The 15,706-nt window shown below is 35.0% G+C and overlaps 2 protein-coding genes across 3 annotated transcripts; both read right to left on the reverse strand.

Moving 5' to 3' along the window:
* LOC124376186 lies at positions 1 to 5,269 on the reverse strand. Of its 2 annotated transcripts, XM_046835160.1 has the most exons (7): positions 5,208 to 5,269; positions 5,015 to 5,099; positions 3,858 to 4,130; positions 3,423 to 3,752; positions 2,301 to 2,558; positions 1,867 to 2,196; positions 1 to 321 (listed from the first exon to the last, which is right to left on the reverse strand). In XM_046835160.1, exons 2-7 carry the CDS (start codon positions 5,076 to 5,078, stop codon positions 287 to 289), a joined length of 1,290 nt encoding a protein of 429 aa, XP_046691116.1. In that variant the 5' UTR covers positions 5,079 to 5,099; positions 5,208 to 5,269; the 3' UTR covers positions 1 to 286. The 2 variants fall into 2 exon arrangements, with proteins under 2 accessions (XP_046691116.1, XP_046691117.1); XM_046835161.1 differs by lacking the exon at positions 5,208 to 5,269 and having other exon boundaries at positions 5,015 to 5,148.
* A 1,989-nt stretch (positions 5,270 to 7,258) lies between these two features.
* On the reverse strand, positions 7,259 to 15,143 carry angptl6 (angiopoietin-like 6). Its single transcript, XM_046834338.1, has 7 exons — positions 14,955 to 15,143; positions 13,417 to 13,925; positions 12,968 to 13,105; positions 12,634 to 12,853; positions 10,965 to 11,158; positions 10,180 to 10,450; positions 7,259 to 9,924 (listed from the first exon to the last, which is right to left on the reverse strand). The coding sequence occupies exons 2-7, from the start codon at positions 13,894 to 13,896 to the stop codon at positions 9,716 to 9,718; spliced, it is 1,512 nt and encodes a 503-aa protein (XP_046690294.1). The 5' UTR covers positions 13,897 to 13,925; positions 14,955 to 15,143; the 3' UTR covers positions 7,259 to 9,715.
* Positions 15,144 to 15,706: the final 563 nt, after the last annotated feature.

The raw sequence follows: 15,706 nt of genomic DNA on the forward strand, positions 1-15,706 counted from the left end.
AAAAAAAAAGTTTAGTTCCTGGAATGTTCCCGAGTGATCACCTCAGTCTTTAGATTTAAATTCCACTGAAAATCTTTAGTATGATTCAAAGAAAGATATAATGACAGGAAAATTTTCTAAAAACTTATTTTTTCCTCATTGTTCCTTAGGCCTTGGTTGACATCATCAGAGTTTAAAGGATAAATCATTTTATATGCATCCTAAGTAAAGTACATGTTATTTTTCCCAGACTATTTCCATAAATCCAAAAAACTAAATCACAGTTAAAGATATGGATAAAAAAAATCTATGTAATAACACAGAACTCCTGAAGTTCATTAGCTGAAAAAAAGAAGAAAAAGGGAGATTCATTAGGAAATGAGTAGTGCATTCTTAATGTTCTCTTATTGTGTTCATATTTTTTTAAATACCTATTTAATATTCACATTTAATCATATTATCTGAATAAAAAAATTTCATAGTTGATTAAATATTTAATCAACTTATTATCTTACACTCAAACCAGAGACATCAGACTTCTGTCATTTAGGCTGTTCTTATAACAATAACAATAATAATAATAATAATAATAATAATAATAATAATAATAATAATAATAATAATAATAAAATAAATTATGAAAATACTTGCACAAAGCCGTTTTTCCATCCGGTTTTATCTGATAATTAATGATATTTTAGAACCCATGTCAGCAGTTTTTTAATAAACACATTGGGTTTTATAAAGAGAGTTGCACATAGCTTTTTAAAATATTTGCTTTTCCACTACACTGTAAATAGTTGATGTACAAATACACTTCTCATTTGGGTTCAATGGCTTAAGTTTTAAAATGTTGAGCTTTTAAAGCCCATGTAAGCATTTCTGCATAATAATGAATCTAAAAATACACAATACTGTGTTATTTTATTTACTAGTATTATATATTATTACTTTTTTGCTTTCTAGCATAATATTAGATGTTATGTTTCACCTTAGTTTGGATTTTTGCAATAAAATTATGCAAAAATTTGACTACATCTATACATAAAAAATGTTGGTCACACTTTGGCTAAAACTGCTCAGAGATGCATGAATTTTATGTTCTGGTGCACCTTTTGATTTACAGAGAGATCACAAACCACAGAGGACATTCAGATTAATAACAGGCAGTAAAGCCACTCTAGCCGACAATCGCACCAATTTAATTAGACTTTTCTTGTGTCGATCCCAATGAAATGAAAGCTCACTTCAGGCTCTGGGTTTCCCTCAACAGTGCAGGGAAATCCACCATTCACCATTTTTCATTTACTATTTTTGATGGATCAGCTGATTCAATTACTGGAACATCTTTGTAGAAGATTTATACACGCAAATTTCTGATATAATGCTATAAATGTTGCTGCATTATGGATACATGATAGCAAACGATTTTTTTTTATAATTTAAATTCAAGTTTTGATGGTGGTTATTATTCTGAAAATATCAGAATATATATCATTACTTTCTAAATTAATCTGGAACTGAAAGACGTACATTGAGTAAAAAAATCTGTTAAAACAAATATAATGGTACATAATGTTTAATTATTACATATATATAATATTACATATACATTTAATATTTTACTTCTACTAAAGCTACTTTATTTTTTAATTTTTATGTTTTTATGAATTCTTGTGCAGTTCTTGTGAGTTCTGGACAGAGTCATCTGTATTGAAATGTATAGTGGAGTGATTTTTTTGTTTTACTATTATACATAAAGTCTTTTTCTCCCAAACATAATAAAATATTACCTTATTATAACAGCCTAATTGATACACTTTTTTAAAAACAGTTATATAAAAAAATACTAGTACAAAAAGTGTAAAGAGTTTATGAAACACTCACGGTGCACTGTAATGGTGAGAGGATCTGATGTCACTCTAGGAGGAGGTTGAGGTCCTTCTGGTCCTAGTTTCAGCTCTGCCTCACATCTATACTGAACTCCATCATCACCTCTTCGTGCAGAGACCTGAAGTGTCATTGTTTTATTAACTGGAGTTTTGGTCTCATCAGTAAAGCTGTCACTTTGCACTAGCTGTTGTTCTTTGTACCAGTTTACATTAAGGAAACGAACAGGAGCAACATTCTGAACATCACACTGGAGCTCGTACTGTCTGCCTTCAATCATCGGCCCTGTGTGATTTACAGTACTGATAGACACCAGGTCTGGATGCTCTGTGGGAAAAGAGTAGAGGTTTTCTAAGTATCATATATCACACTTTGTACATAGCATAAGTACTACTTTAGATCTCAAAGACTAAAGGTAAGAAACCACTCACTGTAAATAGTAAGTTGGAGCTCGAGTTCCCACTGCTCGTATGCGTCTGCAAAGATGAAGCACACTGGATATATGTCCCAGTATTTCAGAGTCTCTACCATCCAGGTGAGGGACTGGACATCATCCACCAGGTCTACTGCTCCCTGTGATGCCTCCCAGCCCATGCCATGGTGGGTGGTGGTTATGGAACAGTTAGCTGAAGCTGATGTGCCAAACTCCACCACTAATTTATCAGGCTGGATTTTAATGGGATTATTACCTGCAAAAACATATTACTTAATTTATATCAGTATACTATTATAGAGAAAGATAAATGTACCATTGTTCATTAATCTTATGTTATAAAATTAGGTTAAAATTACATGTAAACTGAGAGATTAAAAAATAAATGATCTAATCTGTAGAGCACATAAAATGCAGATCTTGGAGATGGTCTTGGACTAATGCACAATGTACGATAAGCACGATAAATTCAGTTTCACATTTGGGTGCTATTTGTCTGAAGGGTGTGAACCTCATGCAAAACATTTTTTATATGATATAGAAAGCAGACGTAACAGAACCTGTTTAATGAACCCTCTTGATATTAACATAAATCACAAAACCACAAAAACAAAATGCAAAGAAAATAGGTTTCACTGTGCTGCAGAGATGCTGTGCTTATTTTAACAGCCTTTCTTTTAGGTAAAGACACAGATATGGTGGATTCATGCTTATAGTGCATGTTAATCTGGGATCTTTGGATGCTCTCAGTTCCAGCATTTTGTCTGCATTTGATGAAAGCTATTTAAGCCTAAGCCTCATCCGATATTAAGTGTATAACCTCTAAAACTTTATTAAAATTAATATTCTGGTGTTACTTTTAAAAAGCCGGCATTGCTACTTTACTTTTTAATTGAATGTGAAATTGAAGTGTTTTTATGAATTCTTGTGCACTTCAGATTGGATTAATTATAACTGCTGAGTTCTGGACAGAGTCATCTGTATTGAGATGTATAGTGGAGTGATTTTTTGTTTTATTATTACACATAAAATTGTTTTCTCCAAAAACACCATAAACTATTACCTTTTTATAATAGGTTATATAAAAAATATTTTTTTCAAGAGTTTATGAAACACTCACGGTGCACTCTAATGGTGAGAGGATCTGATGTCACTCTAGGAGGAGGTTGAGGTCCTTCTGGTCCTAGTTTCAGCTCTGCCTCACATCTATACTGAACTCCATCATCACCTCTTCGTGTGGAGACCTGAAGTGTCATTGTTTTACTAACTGGAGTTTTGGTCTCATCAGTAAAGCTGTCACTTTGCACTAGCTGTTGTCCTTTGTACCAGTTCACATTAAGGAGACGAACAGGAGCAACATTCTGAACATCACACTGGAGCTCGTACTGTCTGCCTTCAATCATCGGCCCCGTGTAACTCACAGTGCTAATAGACACCAGGTCTGGATGCTCTGTAGAAAAAAAGTAGAGGTTTTCTAAGTATCATATATCACACTTTGTACAGAGCATAAAGTACTACTTTAGATCTTAAAGTCTAAAGGCAAGAAACCACTTACTGTATACAGTAACTTGGAGCTGGAGATGCCACTGCTCGTCTGCGTCTGCAAGGACGTAGCACACTGGATTTATGTCCCAGTGTGTCAGAGTCTCTACCTTCCAGGTGAGGGACTGGACATTATCCACCATTTGTACTGCTGCCTGTGATGCCTCCCAGCCCATGCCATGGTGGGTGGTGTTTATGGAACAGTTAGCTGAAGCTGATGTGCCAAACTCCACCACTAGTTTATCAGGCTGGATTTTAATGGGATTATTACCTGCAAAAGGGGGGGCTGAGCGGGAGTGTTGAGCGTTAGAGGGCGGCATGGCTGGTGGTTCTCTGACAGATATAGACAGAAGACGTAACTAAACCTGTTTAAACCTGCAGTGAAGCTATGCTTATTTTAATAGCCTTTCAGTAAAGACACATATGATGAATCCATGCGTATAGTGCATGTTAATCTGGGATCTTTGGATGCTTTTATTTCCAACATTTTGACTGCATTTAATGAAAGCAATTTAAGCCTAAGCCTCATCCAATATTAAGTGTATAACTTCTAGAAACTTTATTAAAATAAATAATGATTCTGGTGTTCCTTTTAACAAGAAAGTGTTTGACTTGTATGTAGTATATATTCTTAGAGTATACAGTTGTAAAAGAGTAATGACTATCTGGCCTCAAGTAGAACTGTGAAATGTAGAAGTGGAACTGTGAAATCGCCCATTTTACAGCAATTTCAGTATAATTTTACTTGTATTGCACTTTTAAAAATAGACATTGTTCCAAAGCAGTAAAATAGTTGTCAAATGTGCTTCAACCCCAAATAAATGTTTTTTTCAGTTGTCCTGTTTTTAAAAGTGTTGTTTTTAACATGGCAAATGTGAGCACATATCATACAGGAACATTTTACATTTTGAAATTTAACCCAATCAGTGGGTCTAAGCAATATTGATTTTTAGTTTTGTCTTTAATTTTAAGTAGTTATCATATAATATGCTGTAGATTAAATAACTAAGCAATAAACATTAAGGACAGAAAACAAGCAACATGTAAGTTCCATGTGCTGAAGTTAATAACTCTCCTTTCATATCTTTTATGACAGAAAGGTGAAAAATACAAACAGAATATGATCTTGAATATAATCTTAAAAATTTACAAAAAAAGATGCCGACTTACCACCATTTATGATTGAGATTAGGACCATGAGAACAAGGCTAGTTAGCTCTGTAAAGTACAGCATGGTCCGATTTTACCAGAAGACCTACAGGTGACAATGATAAATATGATTAAAGAATTAATTCTCCAGTTGTGGCAAATCAAAATGTTTTTCCTGTCTGCATTGAGCATAATGAAACACAAAGGAAATAACCTGTGCCAGCATAGAAGCCTGTTCAGCATATGTGATCTTAAAATTAGAAACCCTATTCTGAGAAAGATAGAAGTGTTTTCTCAGAAAAGAAAAAAAAATATCCTCGGTGTTACTTCCTTGCATACAAAGCCAATTGAGAAGTATATTGCATTATATTACAAGTGTTATATACTTGTGTGTATATTTACCAGCTGGCTTGGTCATGAACTCATATGCAAGAAAGTAATACAGCATCCTTTTTCTTTAAAGGTAAAATTGGTTTTTATTTCTTCGAAATCAAAAAATATATATGTATATTTATTACACACATACAATCACACGCATTTCGGAAAGTGTTGCCTTTTTACATTGATTTTTTTTCTTATTCATTTACACATAGTACCCCATAATGACAAAGTGAAGAATTCTAGCAATTATTTTTATTTAAAAAACTAAAATATCACATTTACATAGGTATTCAGACCCTTTGCAACAACACTTAAAATTAGCTCTGGTGCCTCCCAGTTCTCTTGATCATTGCTGAGATGTTTCTACACCTAGTCTGAAGTCAACTTGTGGAAAAGTTTGTTAATTGGTATCTATTGATGATTTCCAAGGCACTACTCTATAAGCTGACAATGCATATCAGAGCAAAAGCCAAGCCATGAGGTCAAAGGAACTGCCTGCAGAGCTCAAAGACAGGATTGTTGCAAGGCACAGATTTTTGGCAGGCTTCAAAAAGATTTCTGCTACACTGAAGATTTGTCTACATTCATTACATAACAAATGTTGGTCACACTTTGGCTAAAACTGCTCAGATATGCATGAAAATGCACCTTTTGTTTTACAGAGAGATCACAAATCTCATTCAAAGGACATTCAGATTGATAACAGGCAGTAAAGCCACTCCGACAATAGCACCAATGTCAAGAGCCTGACCAACTTTACTCTTTCCTGCAGACACTCATTATTGTATTTCGTTCCAGCCCTAGTTTCTTTTTTTTTGCTACAGCCAAATATTTCTGTTTCCACATCATAGTTCTGGCATTTTTGGACATAACTTTATTAACGTCTATTCTTCAATGTAGACCACTTTTGGCCAGACTTCTCCAGACACACCAGTAGAGGGTGTACCAAGGTCTCACTTATTTCCTTCAGTTCTTTGCTGATGGCACTGCTGGACATTTTCCAAAGTCAAAGGGTAGTAAGCATGATGTGTCTTATATCTGCTTCATCAAGTTTCCTTGGCAGTCCACTGTGTCTATTGTCTTCAAAATTATTAATGTCTGTGTGCTTTTTTTTTTTTTTTTTTAAATAGCTTGAACAGCACATGTTTAAACCCCAGTCTGGTTTGAAATATTTACCTGAGAGAGACCTTGTTGATGCAGTAGAACTATCTTGTGTCTTGTTGCTGTGCTCAGACTTCACATGGTGTATGGCCTATGACTTGAAACTGTCTTCCACAACCTCACCTCAGTAGAGTTTGGCTGTTCCTCACCCAGACTGAAGCGTCCTAAATTGTTTTTGTTTCAGTTAAAGATTGTTTCAACCTACTTATGAAATTGATGATCATTAGCACCTGCTTGATTAATCATCACTCTGATCCTACAAAAACCCTGACTTTGTGCAAGTGTGCAAAAGTAAGAACTAAAAGCCAAAGGGTCGTCACACTAAATATTACACTGATTTATATTTTTCTTCTGTTTGTTCACATTCTTACTTTTTTAACATTTCTTCACACCTTCTTAGAATTATTTAAGCACAGTAGGCAAATGTAGCTTCATTTATTTGCAATGCAAATCTGTAACTATTTTCAAATTTAAAACAAATATGAACTGTGACAATTAATCTATAAGTCTATTCAATTAACTTATTATAAGTAAAGCTATTAAATAATTAATCCACATTTTATTTTATTTTATTTTATCTTTCTGAAGATCTTTCTGAAGAATAGTAAAAACTAGAAGACAACGAAATGGAAAAAGGATTATTATAGGATTTGAATGTTTTCATGTGTGTGGTGTTTTATTCAACAATAGGAAAAATAATTCTATTATAAGCTGTTTTTTAAACATAGTTTTGTGTATGAGGCTATTAAATTTACAAAATGAATTTACAGACACGGACCACACATAAATACAAAAACTAGTTAATAATAGACTATACAATAATGATAGTAAAGCAAGACATAATCATGCAATAACAAGATATTTGGCATTAAAGTAAAAAATAATAAAAAAAAACATTCACTCGTTTGTAACAACATTGCAACTCAAATAAATCTTTTCTTTTTAGATATAAAATCTAGTTAATTATGGATTTATCTTTACCAGAGAAAGTGTAAAACAATGGGTATAACACAAAAACAACACAAATTAGTTTTTTATTTACCATTCAAACGCATTTGTAATAAGCACAAAACAGGTTGCTCGTGACCATTGTATTTTCTGACCGCTCTTGCTAAAATACAGCTTAAAATTGATGACCCAGAGAAGTTCGATAAATTCAAACATCAGCTGCCACTGTTCATTAAATGTTGGTGAGAGGACGTGTAAAAGCCTGTTAGTCATTCCACTTAGGTTGGCGAAGACATTACTGATGGCGCTTTTCATCAAACAAATTTTACCTGTCCAAAACTAAATCACTTCTAAATAAGAGGAAATCTGTAGAGTATAAAATGTCATCAGCTTGCTGCGTGAGCATCATAATGTCCGCCACAATTTCACCGACTACCTTCATTGTTCAAAACATTCAGAAAAATCGTCTATTACTGGCATTTGCCCTGTTGGCCATCGACTGTGAGTGATGTCACTTCCCAATACAAACATGGCCAATAATTTTGTCCACTCTTGACACTTGTTTGACACCTTTCTGTGCAAGGCATCGGAAATTCAAACAGAATTAAGATTAGATTTGAGTTTTGTCAGGCTACATACGCAGCGCAAAGAAAGTGAATAAGCAGACGTAGTAATTAATAATGCTATTTGTATATGTCATGGTCATAACTCGTAGGACACAGGAAATACAGTTGGGATTGGACTTTGCTTTTCTATTTGAAATTTGGCAGTCACTGTGGATTCGCGAAAGCGAAAAACGTAAACGGTAATGAAAGATTTGCAATTGAGTTTGGATTACGTCATATTTTTTGCGGCAACATATGGAAAACACAATTGAAAATACGATTTGCAATTCCTTTTTAAAATTGTCTGGAATATCCTTCCATATTTAAAAAAATCCTAAAATATTAATAAGCAAAATTCAATGTAAAAAATGATCTGCTTGTCATTGTGAGTCAGGCCCCCAGGCAGTCACAAGCACTGGGGCTTTAGCTCTGGTAAGCCTTTTTTATTAAAGCAGGTTTTAAAATAATTATTATGAAGGCATGAAAACATTTGATTATCAACTTGATGTAACAATGAACAACTTTATACAAATAAAAACATTCTATAGCTGTCTATAAAAACTTATAATAACCAGTAAAAACAAAAGAAATTGTGAAACAAGGGAAGAATGCAAAAAACAGACAAAAGGTCAGGCAATTAGCAAACACGCTTGTAGGGACAAAAACCTGAATAGAAAAAGGAAATTAGAACAAGAACAGAGTGTGTTTGTGTGTTATAAAAGCATGTGATGACTGAGTTCTGTTTTTTGTGATTAAACTGACTTTAATTGAAAGTGTGTGCTATAAAGTGTTGCTATCTTTAAATTATATGGAGTTTGTGTCATCTGGTAAAGCAAAAGTAGCCACCACATTTTATATAAGTCTATTTAAGTATTTTACTGAGGTAGGTCCAGGTGCCCAAATCCTCAATTTTTACACTGCAGTCCTGTGGCATTTTAATCCTTATTAAAATGCACACAGACAGTTTAAGTGCACACTTTCATAATATCTTTCTTAATATAATAATATAATAATTTTTTTTCTACACTGATGATCTTTAATTGATGCTAAACCAAACCCCTTGTATTTGATGTATGAAAAAAGATTTGTAATTAGTTCTTTGGAGCTCTGAATATAAATGTAAAGAGTAAAATATTTTTTGCAAGTGTAACTATAAAACTCTATTAAAGAATAAATATGACAAAAATAATACTTTATTGCATTAACACAATACTACTTAAATTCTGTCGACTCTATTTGTGCTCTCTATTTATATCTTCTTTCTTCAAATCTAAATCCATTATATTTATTGGTTACACAAAAATCTACACAAATTATGGTATGTATCATTTAAAATAAAATGTATATTAGTACATGTGAACATGCGAAACAGTTTAATTTATGCATATGTTGTGAAAAGGGAACAGTTGGGGTGTATATAATGCATAATCACATTCACAGTCAATTCAGATTTTTGCACACAGATATCACTGATTATTATTCACAGGATTTCATTCAGAAATTTTACAATGCATTTATCAGATGCATTCAGCAATTCCAGGAGAATGAAACAGAACCTGCAATTTCTGAGACTTCTGAGAATGTTGCTTAATTTGCCCATCTGTACACTTCAGCAGTCAGTGTGACTTTACTTCACCAGTGTTTGAATGGGTTGAATGGGTTTAACCATCATGGTGACCCTTTTGAGAGAGTACGAGCCCCCATGGAACTCAGCCCAGTACACGCCGTCCTGGTAGCGGCCACGATAATGGCCGCCTCTGTACCAAACCCCATTCAGGTTTGAGTGAGCACACATGTGGTACCACCATCCTCCCTTTTGGTAATGAGCACAGTTTCCTATAGAAGGACACACATGAGACTCTATTATACAGAAAACGTGCACTGTATTTGACATTGTTGACGTTGATTAACATTACCTAGCACTCTGGCATTAACTTTTCTGGCATTAACAGAATATTTGGGGAAATTTTGAGTAGAATTCAATTGATAAGTAAATTCTCTGGAACCCCATGAGATGTAAATTCAGATTAAGCAGGTTTATGTCTGAAAAGTGAATTTAAATTTTTTTTAAATAAACAAACGCTTGGCTACCTGAGTAGGCATCCTTGTCACGGTCGAGTGTGGTGAAAGCTTTATTACTGTGCCAGGAGAGTGAGTCGCCAGCTGTTCCCTGGTATGATCCCAGTCTCATGCGGTACCAGTCACTCTCAGGCTCTATGTGAAAGCTGTCATACTCTGCGAATGCTTGTCGACCCTGCCAGTCCTCCATGTGCACTCGAAGCTTGTAGGAAGTCTGTGTGGTCAGCCAGTAGAGATTCTCCAGACCCAACCAGTACTCACCATCCAGATTACCAAAACCTTGCTGTGTAAAAGGCGGATCATTTAAAATGTGATTACATTTGAACAGATTATCATCCTGTTTCAAACCCACAGCTGAAAATATAGTAAATGTTTCAGTGCATTTCAGTGTAGCCTTAACGCAATTGCCTGTGGTGTGCATGCATGTTTATACAGAACGTTCATCTCTGTGGGCAAGCTGAGAAGCAGACTAATCATAAATCATTACTCCCAAACATGGCTTTAAACAACAAACCACTAATTCAGACAAAGCACCAAGAGACCTACTATATACTTTTAATTATTATAAATGCTCAGAGGTTCTATAAAACTTTTATAGGTATGCCAATTCTAATTTTAGACAAATTATCACTTCCTGTCTTTTAGTGGTATTCCATAATTAAAAAGGAAATAACATTTTGATATAACTAAGTAGCATCAGGGTAGTGGTTACTCGGGTCTTTTTACAGTCTGGCCTATTGTATATTACATATCCTTATTAAGTAATTTGTCCGAATGTGTGCTTGAGCTAAGCCAACCTTGTACTGATCCCAGTTCCTGAAGAAGTTTACAGAGCCATCCAGTCTTCTCTGAATCACAGTCCATCCTCCTTGTGCCCGGGTCTGGTCACACCATGCCTGGAACAGACGATTGGAGTTTTGTGGTTGCAGCAGGTAGATACCACTGGTGCTTTCTCCTGAGTCTAGGATGTGCTGGCAGTCCTGCCATGGACCTGAAACAAAAGAAAACCATATTTGCCAAAATTAATAGTAATACTGTATGTGGTATCACATGACAGAGTTTGATTGGTTGTAAAGTGTTGATTGTCAGATTTTTTGCCACAGAACTACATTTCCTATTAACCACTGCATCTTCCTGTTCCATGTCATATGACTGTTTGTACCTGTTTCACATTTATGGATCATTTGCACTTGCATTTATTCTTACTGTGCAACACATTCAGTGGAACGTTTATTGTTCATGGATGCCGGTGTTCTCAGTTCAGGTTACAGTTCTTGTTTCATCATCTGGTTATTTATTGTTTTGGTTATCGTACTTGTTTCGTATGTTTGCATAGTAAATTACTATCTGCACTTCAATCTGCTTCTATTAGAAGACAGAAATGTATTTCCTATAACAGCATTTCCGACAATAATTCTGCAAGCCAAATCAAAGGATTGTGAAAATGTGTTCATTCTAATACTTTATCACTTCTTTATCATCACTTTTGTTCCCTATGCCTTTAACAGTAGACATATGCAATGTGGAGACAAGCTTCAAAAAGTTTGCTTTAGTTGTGGGCTTTTATCAAGGCTTTTCATTTGCTATTGTGAGTAGAAAAAATCATAAAAAAAAAACAATTAGAACAACGTTTCTGTTTATTCTATGTGTTCTTGAATAGAAAACATGCTCAGGATTTGAAGGATTGATTGACTAGGCATTCGTTTATTATGCTAGAATGTTAAGTGTAAATCTTGGGCTAGTCTTTGGTTAATTGTATCAAGAAAAAAAATGTCTGTAAGAACTTAATTCAGAAGTCTTCTTGAAGCATAATTTTCAGTAACAATTATGAATTGCAATGAAGGCAATTTGAGTATAAAATGTAATTCTGGATTCACTGAAAACTCATGAAGCTGTTAAATACACTATGAACATATTTGGTATTTGACTTAGTGTTGCATGGTGTGCTTATGTATTTTGTGTGTAAATATAACGGTTATTTGTTAATTAATTATTAATGTAATAATACACGTCAAATAATGACCACCCATAAATTGATTGCTAATGCTAATTTTCCTAAGTCCTAAGGTGGTTGTGTGGAAATTAATGTCTAATGAGTGGATGTAAAAGATCCAGACTGCCTGGAATTGTGAGATGTTTATTCAATCCACGGTAAGGTCATGCACTGCATGCACACAAGCTATCTTTCAGCTTTTGCTTATCTGTGCGCCATGAAGGAATGTTCAACATAGCTCTCCCACAAAGCCCACAATCTCTGATACTGAGCATCATACATCACCCACAGTGCACACACACATGGAGATAGAGGCAGCTGTCAAAATCTAACAGTCCCAGTGTGCCCTCATGCCTGTGGTATCTTCTGGCTCTCCCTTTTTAGTTACGCAGTAATAGCAAGACCATTTTACTACAATTTGTTTTTACACTTCTTCAATAAAAAATGTCATTAGACATAGAAAAAAATCTCACCTGGAGACTTGGTTGCAAGGAAACTGATGAACGGTGCTTCTGTAGGTAGGTCTGTTGCTGTGGTGAGGAGCCCATGAATTGCCTGCAGTGTTTGTTTCTGTTGGGCACTTTGGTCCCTCTGAACATTCCTGACTTCATGTTTAGGTTTGGAGCTCTCGTGCTGCACAATGCCGGACTGATCGACCGCTGATAAATCAGCCTTTTGCATCAAATAATCTTTCTGCCTCCATTGATATACAGTACATATCAGTGCAGACCCGTACAGTACATATCAGTCTGATTATTATTATTATTATTAATAATGTGATGTATGTACTTTAATAAAGCCTCTCACCTGCTCAGGTTTGGTGATGATGCTGGTCTGACACCTTTTTTCCATTTGTGTCATTAGCTGAGTCTGGTTGTTCACCAGAGACGTGAGTGCTTCATAGTTCCTCTCCAGGTCTCTGTAATTGTTGGATATCTGCAGCACCTGAAGCCAAACAGATCAGAAATCAGAACAACACAAAAAATCAAAAGATAATTGGGCCAAATTGTCAAGGCACTAGAACATGATAATAAGGGTTTCTTTATCTATCACTGTCTTCAATATTAGATTTCTGGATTAAATTCTGTCAATATATTAATTCACCAAATGATTAGTATTCAGCGATATATTGAAGTTTCAATGATGTGGAGCGAAACAATGTACACACATGTAAAGACAAGATGTAGCTATATTTATGAATATCTATGCTATCTTAATTGGAAGGGAAGAAAGAAGGAAGGGAAAACTGAGGCTACCTGTAAGGTGGTGTTAAGCAGCAGCTCCTCCAGACGTCGCTGCTCCACTGCCTGCTCCTGTTTGTTAATGATCTCATGCAGCAGCTGGGCATACAGCTGGGTGATGCGGGCGTTCATGGTGCCGCTCTCTCTCCGCAGGTTGCTCAACTCACTTGCCAGCGCCCCGTCACGCTCCAGACGCACACGCAACCTGTCCAGCTGCTCCTGCTGTTTACTAAGTTGAACACGAAGGTCAGCGATCTCAGAGCTGTTGGCCCGTGCTGTCTCTGTACTCACGCACAGCGCACCCTTCAGCTTCTGCTGGGGAACAATGAAGGTGTACGAGCAACGGCCCATTTTGGGCTCGGGGGAATGTGAAGGACGTTTTGGAGCCCCTTCATTCTTTGAGGTGTCAGGATGACCTCCATTTACACCAAACTTCACTAAACACACTAACAGCAGTAGATAAGACAGTGCATGGTATATATTTGTCCACTCCATCGTAGTGTGTAATGTCTGCAAAATAAATTCTGAAAAAATACAGAAAGGGCATTTAGGGAAGCAGTTGTACACAACACTCTCTGCAGCAACTTTTTTCTACTCAAATCAGAAGGCTCTGCTGCTTTGACGCATTCCAGATGTTTCTTTCTATCTCCAGCAGGCAGGAGCTGATTGCAGGGTTAATTAGCATGTCAACATGAACAGACCAACAGTCAACAAAAAGGTTCAACACTCATCCTCATTCCATGGTCAAAGGTTCACAGTCAATGCACTTCCAATTGCATACTTTAGTGTACTGACAGACAATATGGTGCAAGGGTAAAGTTTTTATATAAATACACATATTAATTCATGTAATGTATAAGTTGAATATATAATAATATAAAACAAAAATCTGCATTTAAAGATATATAGATACCGAAATCTGAATATGGCTCTAAGTTAAAACATTAAGTAATAAATGAATTATTTAATAAATAGAATAAAATATATATATATGTACATAGAAAAGTATCCTTAAGTATTTGCATGATGTGTAATAATCACTAGCTTATTATTTTCATGAACATCTATTTGAATTGCATTTATATTTCCATCCTAATTACACAGCTATATGTCGTTATTTATATAATGATAAGAGTAATATATGCTATAATATATGGTATAATTGAAAAAATGCAGCTAATATCATCTACAAGAGTTAGAAAAGAGATGTGTTTAATTTTACAAATTAGAAAGAATGTAAAAGTTCCTTAAATAATATAATAAAATAACATTGTAGGTAGTAATAGACATATGAGCTATAGATAAAAGATTAGCCTCCATTACAAACACAGACATTACATAATATTTACATTACATACATACATACATACAATGAAAACTTCTGAAGAAAAAAAATCACCAGTTATTATCTTTACTTACACTATTTGACCCTGATACTTGTGATGAGGTGATTTTAACAGTTATACTGATAAAGAAAATTCATATAACCATCTACACATTGTTATAAGTATTTGCAAACATTTACTTTCACCTGTAAACTTATAAAATCTTACCTTATAACAAGAAAGAAAATCAGCTAATGTCCTGTGAATATCTGTCCTTGAGAAGCAGGTTATGTGGAGAATGGGGCAAAATGAACTCTCAATGCAAAGCTCAGTGTAAAAAAAAGTAAAAATGCAAATGACAGAAACACAATAGATGTGGTTACTGGTCTTCAGACTATGGAGAGTGCAGGATGGGAGACACACAAACTCAATCTGAAAATGGGGTCTTAAAGCAGTAAAATCACTCCCCTAGCTCGGCCTCTCTAAACAAAGGGCAGAGTAAATTACAAAGCAGCCTGATGGCACGTCTGCTCAGTGTCCACACGGTCCTGACTTCCTTCTCTAATCTAAGATGTATGTATGTATCCATGTATGTATATATAAATAGATAGATACACTACCAATTAAAAGTTTGAACAAACCTTCTCCTTAAGTAGTTTTCTTTATTTCTATTATTTTCAACATTGTACATTAATAATGAAGACATCCAAACTATGAAAAAACATGCATGGAATTATGTAGTTAAAAGTGTTAAACAGACCAGAATATGTTTTATATTTCAGAAGTGACCTTTAGCTTTGATGACAGCTTGGAAAACTCATGGCATTCTCTCATCAGATTCATGAGGTAGTCACCTGGAATGGTTTTCAGTTCACCAGTGTACCTTGTCAAGAGTTTGAGACATTTCTTGCCTTCTTAATGTGCTTTAGACCATCAGTTGTCTTGTGCAGAGAAAAGGAGGAGTAAAGAGTGAATGGCCC

The sequence above is a fragment of the Silurus meridionalis genome, chromosome 22 (genome assembly GCF_014805685.1).
Source record: "Silurus meridionalis isolate SWU-2019-XX chromosome 22, ASM1480568v1, whole genome shotgun sequence".
Classification (NCBI taxonomy): domain Eukaryota; kingdom Metazoa; phylum Chordata; class Actinopteri; order Siluriformes; family Siluridae; genus Silurus; species Silurus meridionalis.